Raw genomic sequence first — 16,892 nt, forward strand, 5'->3', positions numbered from 1 at the left:
TCAAAGTTTCTGACTAGTTTTTTTATACTCTCAGCATTTATGCTTACGAGGTTATAAACACTTTCATACTGGCAAAATGTGCCTAATCGAAATAAAGGTTTTAGACTCCAAGTATGTTTGGTCGAAATCCGTTTCAGACAATTTGGAGTCGATTTAGCACTGTCGTCCGTCTGTCTAGTGCGCACGATAACTCTCGAACGGATCAACCGGTTCGAACCAAATTTTGGGTATCGTGATATTTTGTCCAAAATTAGTTTCAGTTCGAAGATGGACTATATCGGTCCACTCCTTCGGGAACCTCCCATAACAAATTCGGATAAAGTGAAGTTTAAGAGTTCATCTCGAATGGTTTTGAAATTTTGAAGGTTGGCCTTGCGGCTCCCTTTAGAAGGTACAATTTTTTTCTTGCGGAAGTTCATGCTTCCTGTGATATTGGCCAAAAAGCTCCAAGAGATCCGGACGGCACCAACCAAAATGGCAAATCCGCAAGATCCGCACATTCTATTATTTCATCCAGCCATGTATCAGATTGGAATATAGACTATATCAGTCCACTCCCACACAAAATTCAGAAAAAGTGAAGTTAAAGAGCCCCCTCGCATCGTTTTGATTACTTTTTCAGTTGTTGTTGTAACAGTGTTTGTTATTATGTTTGTATGTTTGTTCTTTTGTTCAATCTGGCTCTGGGTCTACCTCCAGTTCCATTAAAGTGGCTGCTTCGATGGGATGTAACCACAGATCCACTGGAGTTACATGAGTAGGTTTGGCTGGGCAGTTGAAAAGGTGTTTTGTGTCGTGCGGGCCCATGCCACATACTGGGCAGATGTCTTGCACGGCGCGGTCGATTTCCGCCCAATAACAATTATAAGAATTTAGGCGACTGCAATATCCCGAGCGTAGTTGAGCCAAAACTAATCTAGTTTATCGTGGCAGCTGACGCCTCTCAGTTGCAATTGATGGGGGATGTATTTCGAGGACTTTATTCACACTATAATTGCTTAAGACCTTGGCAACTGCATCTGTGTGAATACTATTTAAACCTGCTTAATACGCTTGTTGATCTAGGGGTTATCTTCTGTACCGTTGGACCTCTCCCTCTAGAACATGGATATCCTTCCTGATCTGCCTGTATGTGTCGGGCCTACAAGATGGTGATTGGGATGGCTCACACGGTAACATCCAAGCTGGTACTTCAACGAAAACATCTCATTGTGTTGGTTTACTGGAAGAATCTTTGCCTCCTCATGTAGATGATCCACTGAAGATTTGAGGAGGCACCCTGTTGCTGTTCTCAGGACGGCATTCTGGCAAGTTTGAATCTTTTTCCAATTCGTATCACATAATCTCGGGGACCAGACTGGCGCCGCATAGCTTACCGCAGACCGACCTATCGCGTTATATGTGGTCAACAAGGTTTCTTTGTCTGCACCCCAAGTGCTGTCGGCTAGGGACTTAAAGACCTTGTTCCTGCTTTCCAGTTTGTCGCAGATAGCTGTGGCGTGTGCGCATGACTTGAATGTAGTGTCGAATGTGACCCCTAACATTTTGGAGCAGTTTGTGGTCGGAATTCTGCTACCATCGACCATGACATTCAACTCTCGTCCAAACGGCGCTGTCCATGTGGTGAACAGAGTGGCTGTAGATTTTGTGGTGGAAATCTGCATATTGCTCGAGTGGAAAAAGGCGGTAAGATCGGTTAAATAGGTGTTCAGTCTCTCACAGATGTCATCAGGGAAGGTACGTTACGATCTCGATGCTGTCTGGAGGGGGCGGAATACAGGAGAGGTAGAGATTAAACTGTTCCGGAGATATCACCCCAAAATGGAGAACTCCCTGTATCATTCTCGGGATTTAGACTTCTTATTCCTGAATTCCGCGTACGACTGGCGTCCACACATATAATTAACTATCCAACGTTTCAAGCTTGGCCGGAGGGTTGTCTGCTCAATGTCCCCAAATAGCGTGGAGTGCCTGACAGTATCAAAGGCTTCTGATAAGTTAAGTGCCACCATCCCTGTTACATCACATGGCTTGCTCTGGTTGAGATCTCGACTAATATGTGCGGCGATGGTGTGCAGCGCTGTTTTCGTGCTGTGCTGCTTACGGTATTCATGCTGATGATTGGCAACTGGATAGCTGCTTCTGACGCTGAGGAGTACTAAGACTCAAGAGTCGTTGCTACGGGCGACGCACAATGTCACGACCGTGGCCAAAAATGGTAAAAACTAAATACTTCGTTGAACAAATTTAATGATGGGGAGTGATAGAAAACATATTAATTAAGAAGAATCTGAATTTTGGTACTGATACGTGAAGTAGTTTTTGCTATATGAGGATTTAAATCCGACAATTTTAGTTAATACGTATTTTTGTGTTTTTTTTTTCTAAAATTAATAAATTATATTATACGTTAATATTTAAAATTTAAAAGTAACGGACGCTGCAAAAATGGTTCCTAAGTTCTCTTGGGATGTAATAAACTTGGCTACACTTTTGTTTGCATGTAAATATTAATCATATGGTGTTTACATTTACCCAAACATGTATTACTAAGTTTATTAATTTTCTGAAGCAAATTTTAAATTGAGTGGAGTCGGAGTGCTATAAAAGTGTATATCGATATTTTTAGCTGTATGAGTAGTAAAAAGTGAGTACTTCAAATATATAAATGTCCCAGATGCAGAGGTTTTCAGACGAATGTGTCATTTCTCTTTTTCAGCGACAACCTCACTGAGAGGATACCCCCTTTTTTAACAAATCGTTTTGCGGAGTTGGCTATAGCGCGAAAACGAATGAACCGATCATCATATATTTTTGTGGGCTTATTCAGTACCTAATAATCTTGCTTTAAAACAAGAGAATTTTAAAAATATCAATTTTTAAAATATTGTGAACAGCGAAAATCAAAATTCGATTTTTTACAAAAAATTGACCGTTGTTTGACCACTAATCGGTCAAAAAAATGTAAAGGAAATTTCTCATATATACAATATGCTCACAAACAATATGAAGACTAAACACCAAATTTCAGTCATATCGGGTAGATATTGAGCCCACAACACTCAAAATACCGAAAATGAGGTACTATGGGGCTATAGGAAGACGAGGACCTATACCGACATATTTCTGGTGGAAGGTTATAAGTCCCCCAACGGAGACTTAATACCAATTTTCAGCCATTTCGGTGTGATAATCAGGCTAAAACCTCCAAAATACCGAAAATCGGGAGGTACCGTCCTATGGGGTCTATATGAAGGCGTGAACCTATGCAAACAAAGTGAAGGTAAAATGCCCCCTACGAAGACTAAATACCAAATTTCAGCAATTTCGGTGTAATAATGAGATAAAATCTTCAAAATACCGTTAATCGGGAGGTACCGTTGTATGGGGGCTATATCAAAACGTGGACCTAAGCCCACAATTCTCTGTTGGAATGTTTGATACCTCTGCCGAAGACTAACCAAAAAAATTGAATACTTTCGGTTGGTCATTGTGTCTAAAACATTTAAAATACCGAAAATCGGGAGGTGCGGTTCTATGAGGGCTATATCAAAACGTGGACCGACCAACCCAATTTTTTGTCCTGACGATTGTAAGTCAATTATAGGTACGTGTACCAAAATTGATGCACCTACGACAACTCCTTCTATTTTTGGCCACAATTAATATGAACTCGCGACATTGTGCGACGGAAGAGAAACCGGCCTGTACGATTCACCTTTACTGGCATCCTTGGCTTCAGTAGCGGGACCACCCTGCCAATTTTTCAGACTTCGGGAACGATGTGGGTGGCTAGCGACAGTTTGAGAACTTTGGTGAGATACTCGACTCCCGGCACCATCCAGCTGTTTCAGCATTACCATGGAGATTCCATCAGGACCCAAAGCTTCGGATGATTTGGCGTTACTGGTGGCATTCGCAATATCATCAATTGTAAACTGTGGTGGTTCATCCTCGGCAGGTAGAAATCTGATGCGACGTAATACTCTTCTCTTCGCCCTGTCACTCTTGGGGTGCTCGACAAACTGTCGATTAAAATAACTTGCGCACCTCTTCGGATCAGTCAGCGCAAAGTTGCGAACGTCACTGACGTCCTATCTTCCTTCTTTCCAGAGTTCGAAAGTGACTTAACCGTTGCCACCAAAACTCATTCCGGCTCCAATGTTGCAACTCTTCAGATTATTTAACCACTCGTTCCGCTTTTACTCTCCGACCAAACCTGTTAACTTTCAGTGTCCCTGAATGCTGGGGTCACTAGGGTTGGCTCGACGAAGCTCATCACGCTAATTTGCTAATCCCGTTGCCTCTGCTGGGAAGTTTATGGTAAGCGGCTGCGGCGGTGATGTCCGGAACGTCCTTTCCGCCAGCGATGTACCTGTCTGTTCATTTCCTAGGACCGAATGCCACATCTCGTGATGCGCATTAATGTACCCCAAAACCAGACGGTTATAACCCTCCAAAAGCTTTATCGGCTTGAGGTATACGTTTATCATCTCCACCTCGGCAGTTCCAAACCTGACTGCTACCCCCATACATTCCATGTACCGGTCATTAGAGTCAGGCTCAAGCTAGATAGGTCTGTATTGAACAGACTGGTGCAATAGGAAACCTAATCCCGCACCTCCTCTTCTGGTGCGATCCTACCTCAGTTCGTTGTAAACATTACAACGCCGCCCACTCCCTCGGGTACCTCCCCCACAAAATTTAAAATTTTTTCGCAAAAATTATGCGCTTGATAACTATCGAAGAGACTAGACTTTGGTCCATACTTTGCACATACTAATATTTCTACCAATCACCGACGTAGCCAGGGGGGGGGGGGGGCCCGGGCCCCCCCCCCCCCCCCCCCCCCGAAATGATTTTCGTTCCCATAGGATATTAGCTTATCTCACTTTTTTTATTTTTGAGTAAAATGTTAAACTGTTTTAAATTTTTAAAGAAATATGTAAAGTATTTATAGGAAGTATTACTGAGAATTATTTAACTACATTGGTATACATTATTGTCCAACATATTTGAAAGTATAAAAATAAGGAACACGTTAGGTTTTTTGAACAATTTTTTGCATAGTTGTTTTTAAGTTTTAAGGTGTTGTTTAAGCGTTTAATCGTAATTTTAGGCTGACTGTAAGTCTTACTGAGTTCAGAACAAAACGTTTATTTGTATTTATTGAACGTTTGCAGCATGTTACGTCCAATACTTTGGCTTAAAAACAACATCTGCAAAAAAATCTTCCGATCTTTTGCTTTTGAAATTTTTGATAAGACCAATAAAAGATCGTTGCTTAATCTTTGTGGTTTTACATTTTTGTATAGAGTCTCTAACACGTTTTTGTAATGAACTATTTTGAACATCATAACAATTACAAATTGTTTATTATGTTTGAAATTTGCAAAAAAAAAACTATTTCAACCATTTTTTATGATATAATTTCTGTTCCAACGCAGTGTCGTCCGTTAAGATTATTTGAAAATGGTTTCTTGCTACAAATTAATAAATGTCTATGTTTTGTTCGACCTTGCGAATGTTAATAAAATCATGGTTATTGAGGTTGAGGTCAATGTTTATATTTTATTTATTGCATATTATTTCCAATATTTCGAAATTACATTGAATTTCATCTTCAGGGATTTTTCTGTCGATTACTCTTTGAATTGTATTTTGGGAAGTAATTTCAATGGATGCACATTTCTAGAAATGTTCCTTTGCCTTCTTCGGCAAAGAACTTTGTGACGACAAACGAAATCAAAAAAAAGCTTATCGGAAACAGATTCGTCTTCGTCAAAATCTCAACAAGTATCAGTCGTCTTTGCAGACAAGAATATACCCTGAGCCTGTGTGAACTGAAACTTTCGACTATGGACAGATCGAATAGCGGCTACACAACCAAAATCTTTTAACCCAAAGCTATCTATTAGGAGATTTTCAGAATTGTGTAGTCATTTTCGGACGTATGAACTTGCCAACAAAATATGGATTTTATCATTGACCACAAGTGCTGCTGTGGAGGTACCCGAAGAAATGGACCGGACCGACATAGTTCATTTCGGAAGTAGATCTTATTTTGGGAATCATTCCTTTTAGAAGATAATGCGCTCAGCAGTCATTTCAGTTCGTCACTTATAATTTTCAGTTTTTTCAGGAAATATGGACTTACCCACGAAAAACATAATACCGCTCTAAACACAAGGAATACCTTCAGTAAAAATTTCTAAGGATCCTCGCACAGACCTTAAACTACATTAAACAACTGTTTTGATGGTTTGTGAGGGATGTACACAGTATGGTCCATTTTCGAGCTAAAACTATGTCTGGACAAAATATTACTAAATCCAAAGTTTGGACCAAATCTGTTGCTCCGATCAAGAAAAATCGAATGTACTACTTTCACTAAAATTCTTGAAATTTGGGGGAAAATCACCATCTTCGAAATTTATATAAGGCTCGCAGAAATATTGTGATAAACAAAGTTTGGACTAACGCAGTATCCGGTTCCGTAGGTGGCCGTAGGTGTTCTTTACAGCTTTCGGGCCATTTTCTCTGGAAGTATGGACTTGGCCCTAATAAAAACTATAGTTGCCCCTGAAAAAACTATAGTACTATAGTTATATGGGCCCGGAAACACTTGTTGCAAAAAGCAAAGCCTTTCCAGAGAGGTATTTTTATTATTTATTAATTTATTTATTTCATATTTCTACTTGACCATGACTACTGAGGTCTTAAGCTTACACAGATATATTTACTAATTATCCAGAGAGGTCTTAAACTGCATTTCTCTGAAAATTTTTGAAATACTCTGTGGAAGGTTACCGAAAGAGTGGATCGATAGTCGATCGAAATTGATTAACATTTTGACAAAATATCACGAAGGCCAAATTTTGGACCGAATCAGTTGATATGTTCGAGAATTACGTGTTCTCCAGGCAGCCAACCAGACGGACGAACATAGCTAAGTCGAATCCAAGTTTTCTGAAATAGATTTCTTCCAAAAACACTTTGGCCATAAAACCATTATTTCGATGAGGACAAAGGTTGAGAGTATAAAAAATGTAGATTGGGAAAAATTGTGTTTGTGGATTTTTGCTAAAAGAATGTATGCATGTATAGAACTTGGATTGAGCGCCAGAATTTCAGTCTAAAAGAATTCAAGACTGTTTGTCAGAGTTTTCCTAGTTCCTGATCAATTTCAAGAGGAAACCAGAATTTCTATAAGAGAAGTCCGACGATTGGACGCCGAAATTAGTCTATTGACAGATGCATGATTGGGCGACAGAATTTGTCATTTACATACTCGCGATTGGGTGCTAAAATTTCATCATGGATACATTCACTAGTGCTCAGCATTATTTCTGTATCAAGAAAACCACTATCTGCTTTCAGAAATTCTTTGTGATAAGATCTACGTTTGGACACCAAAATATCTTTAGGGAAATAACTACAATTTCTTTATGACAATAACAACGATTGGGCACCTGACACCAATTAAAAAATTGAGCATATTCTGACATCGCAGCGTTATAGGAGACCAAAAAAAGAAGACACGCGCCTCGTCGTTTTTTCCTTCTAAATTCTACCTGTAAATATGAAAAGTACTAGTGGATAACGCCATGATATCCAACGTTCCCTCTGCATAAATCAAATCTCTACTAATCCCATTTTCCATCCATAAATTACTCAATAAAATTTGGAGTGGAAAATTGAAGCCGTGATTTTGAACTTTTGTGAAGTAGGAAACAGAGGAATTGTCTTCAACATTCCATGTAAACAAAAAAAAAATGAAATGTTAAGATATTTCTAAGATTTTCTGATAATATAATCTTTCTTCACTGAATTACATAACATTCACTGTAGTTGTGAGTTATTTGATAAATGATGAACCCAAAAAAATGCGATTATTAATATATCCATTGTTTTGAACATATTATTATATTGTCAAAAAACTTCTGAAAACAAGGGTAAATTGGCCAAGAAGTCTTACGTCATTTTAATTCAAAAAATAGTAATGCAAATTTTCTAAAATAAGGTTTACATCATTGCTAAATAAAAAATTTTCGCTAACATGAACTTTCAAAATTTTTGTCATGTGGGCCCCCCCGAAATGAAATCCTGGCTACGTCCCTGCTACCAGTCATAGATAAATTTCGAATATGGACTATATCGGTTCACTCCTTCGGCTACCTCCCAAACAAAATTTCGAAAAAATGCAGTTTAAGACCTCATCTCGAATCCTTTTGGTTTTTGTTGTAAAAACTTGTATTCGTTGCCCCCATTACGACGGTCCAAGTTTTTTCAGGGGCAAGTCCATACTTCCTGAGAAAATGGCCTGAAAGCTGTAAAAAAATAAAACCGCTATGGCAGCATGTGTTGTGGATGGAGTGTGCGGTAACTCTCAAACGGATAAACCGATCGATCTAAAATTTGCTAAACGCGATTTTTTACCCAAAGTTAAATCAAGTTCTAAGATATGGGCCTTATCTGTCCACTCCTGTGGGAAGCTCCCCCACAAAAATTCAAACATTTTTGCTACAAGTAAAAAAGTGTCAGTCGGCATTGCCGACAGAGATATACCCTCAGCCAATGTGAAGTGAAACTTTCATCTACGGACAGATCGAATGTATTTAGGGTCTCTTCAGAATTTTGTGGCTCTTTTTGAACATTTGGACTTCCCGACAGAAATGTGGATTTGGAATTAACTGCACCCTTAGGGAGTACCGATATGGGCCATTTTAGAAGTTAAACTAAATTTTGACAAAATAGTAGGAGATACAATGTTTCGACCAAATTGGTTGCTCCATTCAAGTGAAGTACCGGAAGTTGTGGTCCGGTATTGCCCCATGAAACTATGTTTGGATAAAATATGACGAAGACCAATGTTGGACTAAATCGGTAGAACAGTTCGAGAGTTATCGTGGCCGCCACATATGGTGACATAGGGGTTTTTAAAGCTTTCGGGATGTTTTCCCACTGGCCCCTGAAAAAATTTTTACCGTCGTAATGGAGGTAGCTAATGCAAATCGCTTCAACAACAAGTAAAAAAGTATCAGTCGGCTTTGCCGACAGAGATATACCCTCAGCCTGTGTATATTGAAACAATTTTTCCCAAAAAACGCATGTATTTAGGACGTTTTAAAAATTTTGGGCGTTTGAACTGACAAAAATGTTGATTAGGATTAGAGATCAAAAGTTTTGCGGAGGAGATACTATAAATAATGGATCTCCAGCCACTACATATGGTACCATAGGTGTTTTTTACAACTTCAGGGATGTTTGCTCAAGATGTATGGACTTGCCCCTGAAACAGCTTTTACCATCGCAATTGAGGCAGCGAATGCAAGTTGCTTCAACAAAAATCAAAGCGATTCGAAAGCAGGTCTTAAAGTGAACATGTATCCGAAATTTTGTGTGGGAGGTACCGGATGGAGTGGACAAATATAGTCCATATTTGAACCTGATATTTATCTGGTAGATATATTAGGATGTGTAAAGTATGGTCTAATTCGGCCACTCTCTTCAAGAGTTATCGTACGCACAATTTTTCCGAACATTTTTGAACTTTTGTGGCGGAGGTACCTGAAGGAGTGGACCGATATGGCTTATCTTCGAACTTAAACTATGTTTGGACAAAATATTACTAAGGCCAAACTTTGGACCGAATCGGCAGACCTGTTCGAGAGTTATTTTGCTCTCCAACCTCCTCACACGGTGTCATAGGGGTTTTTTGCAACTTTCAGGCTATTTTCTCAGGAAGTATGGACTTGCCCCTGATGAAACTTATACCGTCGTATGGAGGGCAGTGAATACAAGTTGCTAAAGCAAAAATCAAAGCGATTCGAGAGATGTTTCTAAACTGAACTTTTCCAAAATTTTGTGTGGGAGGTACCCGACGGAGTGGACCGATTGAGTCCATATTAAAACCTGATCTAAGTCTGGTACACGCTCCACGATGGGCAAAGTATGGACCAAATCGGTTACACCCTTCTAGAGTTATCGTGCGTACAAATTTTCCGAACATTTTCGAACTTTTGTGGGGGAGGTACCGGAAGGAGTGGACCGATATAGCTCATCTTCGAACTTAAACTAAGTTTGGACAAAATATTACGAAAGCCAAAATTTGAACCGAATCGGTTCATCCCTTCGAGAGTTATCGTGCGCTCCAGCCAGCCAGACAGACAGACAGACAGACGGACGGACATTGCTCAATCGACTCCAAATTGTCTGAAACACATTTCGTCCAAACATACTTGGGGTCTAAAACTATTATTTCGATGAGGCACATTTTGCCCGTATGAAAGTGTATATACCCTTCATAGCCTAAAGGCTGAGGGTATAAAAATCAAAGTGATTCGAGAACAGGTCTTAAAGTGAACTTATCCGAAATTTTTGTGTGGGAGGTACCAGAAGGAGTTGACAAATATAGTCTATATTCGAACCTGATCTATTTCTGGTAGATATATTAGGATGTGCAAAGTAAGGACCAAAGTATGGGTTACATCGGTCACTCCCTTCAAGAGTTATCGTGCGCACAATTTTTCCGAACATTTTTGAACTTCTGGGAGGGAGGTACCTGAAGGAGTGGACCGATATGGTTTATCTTCGAAATTAAACTATGTTTGGACAAAATATTACTAAGGCCAAATTTTGGACCGAATCGGCAGATCCGTTCTAGAGTTATCTTGCGCTCCAACCACCTCACACGTTGTCATGGGGGTTTTTTGCAACTTTCAGGCTATTTTCGCAGGAAGTATGGACTTGGGCCTAATGAAACTTGTACCGTCGTATGGAAGGCAGTGAATGTAAGTTGCTAAAACAAAAATCAGAGTGATTCGAGAGGTGGTCCTAAACTGAACTTTTCCGAAATTTTGTGTGGGAGGTACCCGAAGAAGTGGGTCGATTGAGTCTATATTGAAACATTATCTAAGTCTGGTACACATTTTACGATGGGCAAAGTATGGACCAAATCGGTTACTCTCTTCAAGAGTTACCGTGCGCACAAATTTTCTGAACATTTTCGAACTTTTGTGGGGCAGCTACCGGAAGGAGTGGACCGATGTAGCCCATCTTCGAACTTAAATCAAATCTGGACAAAATATTTCGATACCCAAAATTTGAACCGAATCGATTGATCCGTTATCGTGCGCACCAGACAGACGGACGGACATTGCTAGATCTACTCAAAATTGTCTGAAACGTATATCGTACAAACATACTTGGGGTCTAAAACCATTATTTCGATGAGGTCGTATCAAAGTATAAATACCCTCTTTAGCCTAAAGGCTGAGGGTATAAGAAACTGATATCTGTCGAGAGGAATGACTTCCAAAATAAGACCCTCTACCAAAATGGATAATGTCGGTCCATTCCTTTAGGTGACTCCCTCGCAAATCCATATTTTTTCGGTTCATAAGTTTTTTGGGAAAAAAGTGTTTCAATTCTCACAGTCTGAGGGGTACATCTCTGTCGACTGAAACTTTTTTTTTTTTTTTTTGGAGTTGGTCTCTATATTTATGAATCATTTTCGAAATTGTACTAAGTTTGGAAGAAATGTAAAAACATATGTATGTTTCCAGAAACATCACAGAAGGAGCAATGGAGGCTTCTCTCATATCAGTCAGTGCACGCCGATTCTTATATTCTTATTAGCTCAGTGATATGGGAGGGATCTGCTTTTAATCACCTTCACAATGTGATTCTGCAAATTCTGCCAACACCACTAACTTCAAAATATACCCGTTCCCAAAGACATTCCCCACCATAACAAGCTCAGCTAATTCGGCAAAGTAAATGCCTTTAAGAAATCATCACATAATCAAAGATTTTATAGGTTTCACGCGTGTCATTTGCAGGTTTGAAATAGCCATTACTCAATTTTCCCACACACAAAATCTTTCATATTTATCCTTGGACATATAAAATAAATAAATAGAAAGTAACAAAAATCCAATGATATATGAAAATTATTTGGTTAACAAACAAATAGATGAAGAAGAAGAAGAAAAATAAATAAAATAAAAACACTTACCAGCCTCCATATCATTGAAAAATATTGGCTCAATATTAACATTGTATTCATAGGGTTTCTTGAGGACACCTTCACGAATATGAATACCCTTGGCATTGTTGGGACCACAACGTACAGAAAATCTGAAAATGTAATCAAGAAGAAAATGGCAAAAAAGCAAAGATTACATTCATTCTATGCTGGAATTGAGGGAGGGAATGGGTATGGGCAATCATATCAACAGTTCTTAACCTAACTAAATTGCTAAATATTTGTGTAACAACAACAACATCAACAGAGTAAGTACACAATTTAAAGGAAATACTAAAATGGTAAACAGCAACAACACAAATACACATAAACACACACACTCACACAAAAACAATCAGACCTACCTTAACATATTCTCCGGAGCCTTATCATGTTCTATCAAATGTTCAAATGCTTTTTCAACATTCAGAAGTCCACTACCCTGGGCAAAAGGATCAACATAACCCAATTTAGTGGCAGTAGCACAAATGGCACGTTTTATGCTAAAGGGTGAATATGCAATGTTGCGTTGCTTCAGACCCGAGATGAGTAGAGCTAGAGAAAGTGTGCAAAGGAAATAAAGTAAAAGTAAGAGTCAAAGTTAGCAAATAAACAAACATCAAATGGCATGGAATGAAGAATGTTTATTCGAGTGTTACAATTCTATTCTACTCTACTTAACTTAACGTCGAGTTCGTTCTACTACCCACCTATTGCACCGGCAACGTGAGGTGCTGCCATGGAAGTGCCGTTCATAAGAACAGATTTGCTCATTGTGAATTGTGGCACTGAGGTAATGGCTCCACCGGGAGCACAAACCGTAACGCCTTGACCACCATCAATGCAGGGATCGCGGGAAGTCCAGGTATAAACATTGGCTGGTAATTTCTCACGTAAGGCGTACTCGGCTTCCATCATCTGTGGCGAAACATAGGCACCCACACCAATGCATGAGGGCTGGGCAATGTCGGGTGGTGTACCCACAGTGCACAAGGCAGGACCATGATTACCGGCGGAGGCTACCCACACCACACCATACTTATTAACCACCTCGCTCATGAGTTCACCAATGCGGCTGTTAAACAAAACAAGAAAAAAAAACAACAGAAAATAGAGCAAAATGAGAAATGAAAACAATGAAACTTGTTTCCTAGTTTCGTAACATCCCAAAGGAAGTGTTTAACATTGGATAAAAATACTTTTGAAATTTCCTTTTTATTCTGTGGTTATTGCGAAACTGTTTTGTATCTGTTTGTAATAAAAAACGACTACGATTACAACGGCTTTGGTTGTGTGTCTGTGCTGTGTGCGTGAGAGTTGTATTACTTCGTTAGTGTTCTTTTTTGAGTTACACGATTAGCTGCAGGATCTTTGTGGAAGGACACACAAACTCACAAAAAACACTAACATCGAATAAAAAAATGCAGTCAATAACAAGAAATAAACAATTACCTCAAGTAAGGTTTTCTTTTTCTACGTCGTTTCTTATCAATTGTTTCAGGATATCTAGGATTTATTTCATTAGTTTGCAGCGCACAACATTCAGTTCAGAAGGAAGTTTTTCGTTTCATTTCGTTTTTTTTGCAAAAAAGAATTCAAAGGAAATTTCATAATATTTTTCGTGTGTTCTTTTTTTTTTTGCTATTATTCTTTAATGTTGCTATTAGTTTGTTTTGTTATTAAAACTGAAAATAGAAAAGAATGTTTTCAACATGGCTTATATAGATATGCTTACCCGCAATTAGACCAGTGGGAATGTTCACCATAACTCATATTGATGACATCGACTTTACGTCCAGTACGACACAATTCCATAATTTTCATCATTGCTCGTACAAGCCCTGTGCCGGTCTCCATGGAGCCAAGACGACCATCGCCGATTGTCATTGAAACAATTTTGGCATTTGGAGCAACACCGTCAAGATCTTTGGATGCATGATTGCCACTGGCAATGGAAGCCACATGGGTGCCGTGGGAAGCTGCAAGGGAACAAGAAGTGATAAATATTAATATAAGTAAAAATGTTTAAAATAAATTTATTTGAAAATTTTGCCATCTTAGGCGAAGATAATTTTTAGTATTATTTTTTAATTAATTTCTCGTTGGAAATCGAGCTTTATGATCAATAATGCATCAGAAAAAGGAAAGCCGACGACTCGAACCCACACACCCACCACTATGTGACATGACATGTTTCGCCTTTTGGTAAAGAAGGCTCCTTAGACATATCGGATGTGGGACGGCTTCGCTGTCATCTAACTTTTACTCTTTGAAATGCAATTTGTTTTTTACAAGTCTTAATGTTTTGTTCAGTAATTGTATGGCTTTCATGACAAACACTAACACGCCGTGACAACACTTTTTTCCTTGTGCTTTTCAAGACGTGCGTTCAAACCCCAGCCTGGCTCAGCTGATTTAATTTATTTGAAAATTTTGCTATTTTAGGCGAATATCATTTTTAGTATTAATTTTTAATTCATTTCTCGTGGGAAATCGAGCTTTATGATCAATAATGCATCTGAAAAAGGAAAGCCGACGACTCGAAATCATTTTACTAATTTGACAAAAGTTAAAAAGTATCAATCGGCTTTGCCGACGGAGATATACCCTCAGCCTGTTTGAATTGAAAGTTGCATCTATTGACAATATCGAATTGAATAGCTGTTACGCACATGAAATCTTTTTCCCCAATTATGTATTAGGGAGTTTTCAGATTTTGTGGACCTTTTTGGACGTATCAACTTGCCGACAAAAATGTATTGGCATCGGTATAGTTTATTTTGGAAGTTGATCTTATTTTGGGAGTCATTTCTTTTCGATAGATAGCAAGCCCTCCAGTCATTTCAGTTGGTCACCGCATAATTTAGAGATTTGTACCACGATGCTGGGAAGCATGGACTTGGCTACGAAAAATATAACATCGTTGTAAACAGGACCAAAAGGTGTAATATCCAACTTCATCCAAGATTCGCAAAAATATTACGATGTGGAAAGTATGGACCAACTCGGTTACTGCATTCGAACGGGTTTGAACTTTTGTGGGGGAGATACCTGAACAGGCTCATCTTCGAACTCAAACTAGGTGTTAGGACAAAATATCATTAAGGCCAAATTTTGGACCGAATCGGCTAATCCGTTCGAGTTATTGTGCCTCCGTGGGATTTTTTACAGCTTTCGTGCTATTTTATCAGTATGGACTTGCCCCCTGAAAAAACTTGTACCGACGCAATGGGGGGGGGGGGGGGGGGGGGGGGGCAGCGAATACAAGTAGCTACAATAAAAACAAGTAAAAAAGTATCAGCCGGCTTTGGCGACAGAGATATACCCTCAGCCTGTGTGGATTGAAATACTTTTTTTTTCCAAAAAAAACTTATGTATTTAGGCGGGGTTTCAAAATGTTGGGCGTATGAACCGACAAAAGTATGGATAGGATTAAAACTCAAAAACTTGGATTAAAACTCAAAAACTTGCGGGGATTTCGATAGATAGGGCTTTTTTTATCACACTAGCCTACGAAGAACATAATATCGCTGTAAACAGGGCCACTAAGAAAACCTTCGGTAAAAATGTCCAAAGGATCCCCGAACCACACAAAGATTGGACAGATAGGGCCCAAATTTGAACATAAACTAAGTTTCGACAATATTTCGAGATCCAAAGTTTGGACCAAATCGGTCGCGCGTACCATTTTAGCGAATATTATCGAACTTTTGTGGGGGAGGTACCGGAAGGAGTGGACCTATAAGCACCACTTTCGAATTCCATCTAATATTCGAAGAAATATTACAATATCCAAAGTGTGGACGAACGCAGTATTCGGTTCGAGCTCTCCAGGCACTACATATGGTGCCATAGGGGGTTTTTACAACTTTCGGGGTGTTTTCACAAGAAGTATGAACTTGCCCCTGAAAAAACTTTTACTGATGCAATTGAGGCAGCGAATGCAAGTTGCTTCAGCAAAAATCAAAGTGATTCGAGAGCAGGTCTCAAAGTGAATTTATCCAAAATTTTGTGTGGGAAGTACCCGAAGGAGTGGACAAATATATTCCATATTCGAACCTGATCTATACCTGGTAGGTATATTTGGATGTGTAAAGTATGGACCAAATCGGTCACTCCCATCAAGAGTTGTCATGCGCACAATTTTTCCGAACATTTTTGAACTGTTGTCGACCGATATGGCTTATCTTCGAACTTTAACTAAGTTTGCACAAAATATTACGAAGGCCACATTTTGGACCGAATCGACAGATATCTTGCGTTCTTCCGTTCGAGAGATATCTTGCGCTCCAACCAATACACACGGTGTCATAGGGGTTCCTGTAACTTTCAGGCTATTTTCTCAGGAAGTTGCTACAGCGATTCGAGAGCAGGTCCTAAACTGAACTTTTTCGAAATTTTGTTTGGGAGGTACCCGAAGGAGTGGACCGATTGAGTCCATATTGGAACATCATCTAAGTCCGGTAGAAGTTTCTCGATGTGCAAAGCATGGACCAAATCGGTTACATTCTTCAAGAGTTATCGTGCGCGCAAATTTTCCGAACTTTTGTGGGGGAGGTACCCGAAGGAGTGGACCGATATAACCCATCTCCGAACTTAAACTAAGTTTAGACAAAATATTACGAAAGCCAAATTTTGGACTGAATCGGTTGATCCGTTCGAGAGTTATCGGACGGACATTGCTAAATCAACTCCAAATTGTCTGAAACACATTTCGTCCAAACATACTTGGGGTCTAAAACCATTATTTCGATGAGGCACATTTTGCCCGTATGAAAGTGTATACAAACCAGAGTTGGTAATATTTACCAGGAAACAAATATTGCTCACTTTGTGCTGCCATCACTGAATAATGTTTATATGG

At 39.3% G+C, this 16,892-nt stretch overlaps 1 protein-coding gene across 2 annotated transcripts in view; it reads right to left on the reverse strand.

The window, feature by feature from the left end:
- TppII (Tripeptidyl-peptidase II) overlaps positions 1-16,892 on the reverse strand; it is a 342,814-nt gene that overhangs the window by 316,991 nt on the left and 8,931 nt on the right. For both annotated transcript variants that reach the window (XM_073991187.1, XM_073991188.1), the window contains exons 6-9: positions 13,764-14,007; positions 12,739-13,103; positions 12,394-12,583; positions 12,020-12,141 (exon numbers count right to left, since the gene is read on the reverse strand). In XM_073991187.1, the coding sequence (XP_073847288.1) occupies positions 12,020-12,141; positions 12,394-12,583; positions 12,739-13,103; positions 13,764-14,007 (921 nt within the window). The remainder of the gene's footprint in view (positions 1-12,019; positions 12,142-12,393; positions 12,584-12,738; positions 13,104-13,763; positions 14,008-16,892) is intronic.

This window comes from Musca autumnalis, unplaced genomic scaffold, assembly GCF_047663935.1.
Source record: "Musca autumnalis isolate F117 unplaced genomic scaffold, ASM4766393v1 scaffold_5, whole genome shotgun sequence".
Taxonomy (NCBI): Eukaryota; Metazoa; Arthropoda; class Insecta; order Diptera; family Muscidae; genus Musca; species Musca autumnalis.